General features: G+C 38.3%; 1 protein-coding gene across 1 annotated transcript; it reads right to left on the reverse strand.

The window, feature by feature from the left end:
• Positions 1–462: 462 nt before the first annotated feature.
• On the reverse strand, positions 463–3,102 carry LOC137997218 (uncharacterized). The gene has a single exon (XM_068843094.1). It carries the CDS (start codon positions 3,002–3,004, stop codon positions 1,463–1,465), a length of 1,542 nt encoding a protein of 513 aa, XP_068699195.1. The 5' UTR covers positions 3,005–3,102; the 3' UTR covers positions 463–1,462.
• Positions 3,103–4,263: the final 1,161 nt, after the last annotated feature.

The following is a 4,263-nucleotide window of genomic DNA, read 5'->3' on the forward strand; positions in this document are numbered from 1 at the left end:
TTTATGATATTTGGTATTTCGATTTATGATTGCATATGGGATAGTTTGTGATCGCAAAGATTTCCTCACCTCTGCAGGACTAATTGAGGACTCGACTGCAGCATCTTTATCAAAAGAATCAATGACAAATACAGGGATCCGTTAACGTTTTTGGGAACTGACTGACCACATTTTGCATGTGCAGTGCAAAATTGTGCCAACTAGGATGTTTGCATCGCTCATATCAACTGCTATGTGCCGACAATGTGGCCAGACCTCAGACAAAACGTTCACTGTGACTGATTCTCTCATAAAACGTCACCGACTCTCTTGATGGCAATCAGGATTCTCCCGAGCTATAGCCCTACAGGAGATTTGTCGTTGGCTGTACCTACTAACGGATCGCTTTCTGAAAAGAACGAAAAAAAAATTCACCTTTTCAACGCTCTTTTTTTTTTCTTATGCTAAAACGCGTTTTCTCAATGCAGGTTTTCTTCTCTCCTTTCATGGCCCTTTTTGGCGTTTCATCAGCTGTGACGTGCATCTGAAAGCCGATGCATAAAAGTTAAAGTTTGTTTTTGCTACGTCTGATTGCAACTTCAGTATTCTCGTCGTAGCATTTCCAGGCCGATATCACGGTGCTTGTTTAGAATATCGAGTCTATTCGGCGTCTGGTAAACTAATAATTGGATCACAAGCGAAAAGATTCTGACGGCTAAGAAACGATATTTATCTAAGCGCCGCGTCGGTCATAAAGCGTGGAAAAACCTCGGACAACATTTTCGTTTGTTCAATATTATCGAAATGCAATCCGCTTAAATCTTATCCTGTTTTCTCAATCCACAAATATTTTAGGCAGTCTTGCATTTTTTGCATTTTGTCCTACAGTTGTAAGAGCTTATTGCGATCAGTTTTATTGTATTTTATGGCGGAGCGTCAATGTGTCATCATCAAATTACAAAGCAAATAGCGTGACATAGCCCCTTTCAACGTCGATGAAGATTATCTCTAAATCACAAAGCCGATTGATTTTACACAAAAAGGAAACGCAACCATTCGTACTTCCCTCTGATAGGGGAAATACCCTGCCTATGGTGGACCATAGAAGTCGCCACGGAACACGTTTTTTCTCTGGACGTTTTATCGCGGAACTTGAGGGTAATTGAAAAAGGATTTCCCTCCACGCCCTCACCACTAAAACGGAAAACAAAAAAAATCATTGATTCTTCTCCTAAATATGATGCACGCTATTTTCTGAGACAAAACCAAAAGAAATTTTGTAGCCACAAGGTGTTACAATTATTGGTAGAAACGTTTTCGAATGAACTCAAAAAATAGGATTATATTTCTTTGAACCTTGCCTCAGTCACGGTACTCATAATCAATAAATTATTAAGTGAATAAATACCAAGAATATATTACGTCTACCACTTTTATTTTTTCTAACTGTGAAGATAGAGATCTCAGTTTCATCGTTGTTGAGTCATGTATGATTACTACACATTTGGTTCAGTATGTCTAGAGACAAGTTAAAGAATTCTTCTGCTTGTGTCTTTGTAGTTACATGTGGGAAATATTCAACAGCCCAGTAAAGTTGACCATCTACGGTCATCAAATTGTTCCCGAATATATGACCAGTTCTTGCAGCTTGGACACCAAAGTATGTTCCAGCAAATTTATACGGGCTATTTTCAGGCTGATTTGTTTGTTGAGACCCGTAATTATTAATGTTAAAAATGTGGCTTCTACGACCCTGGTTGTCTTCGTAATTTGACATTTTGCAGTATGTCGGAATATCTATACAATGATAGAGCTTCAGCAGATTTCGATGCTTTCCGGATTTGATCTCCGCGTGGACCTCGCGAGTGCACGTTCGCGCAAGCTCCCAGAAGCCTTTCTGATCTTTGATTACAGGAACAGCGGTTGACAATGTACTCCCAGTGACATAAGCACCGAATTCATTACTGTTCAGTTTTGGTTCACATTCTTTTCTCATGCTGATAGAATACGTCGATTCAACGGCCACTGGACCTTTTAAGCTCGCTTTTTCTCGCTGCATAATTCTAGCAATTGCCGAATTCGTAGACGCAGTTATTGCACCATGTACAGTACACTTGTTGGACTTGCAACTCTTGATTAAACATTCAGTGTCTTCTTTCGTGAGAGCTCGAGTCAAAAGACAAGTCTTTTTTGTTACCGATGGCTCTGTGCTGGCCACAGGAGGGTAAACCGTAAGAAACAAATTCTTTGGTTTGAAAAACAATGCTTTGACTTTTTGGAGCATGAAGAAACTTGAAAACATCAGTCTTTCTAAGACATTAGGCCTTGCTAGTTCGGGAATTAATTCTTCTAACTGAGGTCTTAATGGAAGGCTTTCCACCTCAAACTTTTCACCATTGTGGAGAGAAATCAATAATTTCTGTAGGTATTTTTGAAGTTCAAAGATGGATAGCGCGTCACAGATGACGTGTTGGAATGTAAAAAGTAAAGCGTTCCGAAATGTTCCATGGCTGTAGGTTTCTTTAAGCAATCTCACACGCCACAAAGGACCCTTTTCAATGTTAAATAAATAACTGTTTAGTTCTTCATCAAAGGCTTCTGTCCAGTTATCAGCTGTTGTCTTGTTTAAGAGCTGAAAGTCTACCGTTTCTGGGTTTTCCATTTCCTCAAAATAGGCTTGGTTGTTGTCGTGGAAGTTTTTAACTCTCATTCGTAACAAGGGATATCGTTTTGTGAGAAGACCAAGCGCTTTTTCAAGAAGTTCATGACTGAGTTCTTGCTCAGAGTCTAACAGCAAAACTGAAGTTACAGTTCCCCAGTTATTTGTTTTTTCTCTTTGCAACAACACTTGTTCCAGCTTTCCAAGGTGCCGTGACAATCTGTTGTTATTGGATCTTTGAACGGTGAAATCAGCTTTTGTGTCTTTTCTCTTGGAGAACTTTAAAATAAACAGCAAAATAGAAGCTGTAAAGAGTAACAAGAAAATGACAAATCCCAAAGAGATATCAACTATGATGGACGACATACTGTCAGTTTTGACCTAAGAATCTCTTATCCTCTGTGCACGATAGCTTTAAACTTGATTTGAGAAAACTCGGAAATTTATAGCCAAATTGTTTGTGACCTTCAGGTATTGTTTTATTGATGATTGGATAAAGAGATCACGACAAGAGCATTTGGTTTTACGTCCCGAAGTGATACACACAAAAGTTACCGGAAAATATTGAAGACGTCATTACGATGAGCAAGTGAAGTCATTGAACTATTTTAGGTAAATGTGTCACAAACAAAATGCTTTGACCATTCAAACCTGACGAAAGTCACCACTAACACTCGCAAATGCTTGTCTGCGATATGCGAAACATTCGATTCCGCCGGTCAGTGATACAAAGTTTCAATATTGAGTGGATAACTATTATTTGTAACAATATCCTGCTTTTGGGTGATCGTATGAAGTGTATATTTAAAGACCATCCAAGTTTTTTTTTTTTTTAAGGTGGGAATTCGCTTAGTCTGAGCGGTTCCGGTTCCGGTTCCGACGATGGGCATTCGCGTGATCTCTGCATGTCTCTTATTCACGCTTTAACAATAATCGTGAATGGTGTTTATTTGATGACAGTACTAACTAACTACTGGCGAGCTTTTTTAAGCTCCCCATAAAGATATTTCTCCCAAAAAGAAGGAGGGCAGCCAGCACCAAAAATTTATTCTACGTGTACAATGATAAAGGAAGAACTTTTTTTATTTTTCCTTGTTTGAAACAAATTAGGACAAAATTAAATCTTTGTCTAATGGTCTAATTCGAAGTATATTATTGGAATTTTTGCCTTGTATTGTTTGCAGATTAATTGAATTATTTAAAATTGATATTCATGATGACCTCCAAAAGCGTAGCAAAAGACGTCAGAAATTTATGTAGCTATCTGAACTGAAAAACCGCTTCACAAGCCCTTATAGGCAAAAAACAAAGGATGTTGTTACACAATTTTGAAAATCCAAAGAGACGGATACAGAGTACTGCGAAAATCCGACCACAAAAATAGGGCAACAGTAAAAAGATTCGTGCATCGTCACAAAGATAACAACTTTTCTAAACAGCGTCCCTAACGATATGTTTCTTAATTAACGTTAGGAGAGGCGTCAACTGGAAATGAAGGCTCAAGTACTACATTCCTGGGAGGAAATGTGCGCTGAATCTCTAAGCCTCAGTATATTAGTGTATTGTTATTTTCTTTGCTTTTCTATATTCGCTTCATATCATGACGTGAGATTAAGTGCTTAATT

Source organism: Montipora foliosa, chromosome 1 (assembly GCF_036669935.1).
Source record: "Montipora foliosa isolate CH-2021 chromosome 1, ASM3666993v2, whole genome shotgun sequence".
NCBI classification, from domain to species: Eukaryota; Metazoa; Cnidaria; class Anthozoa; order Scleractinia; family Acroporidae; genus Montipora; species Montipora foliosa.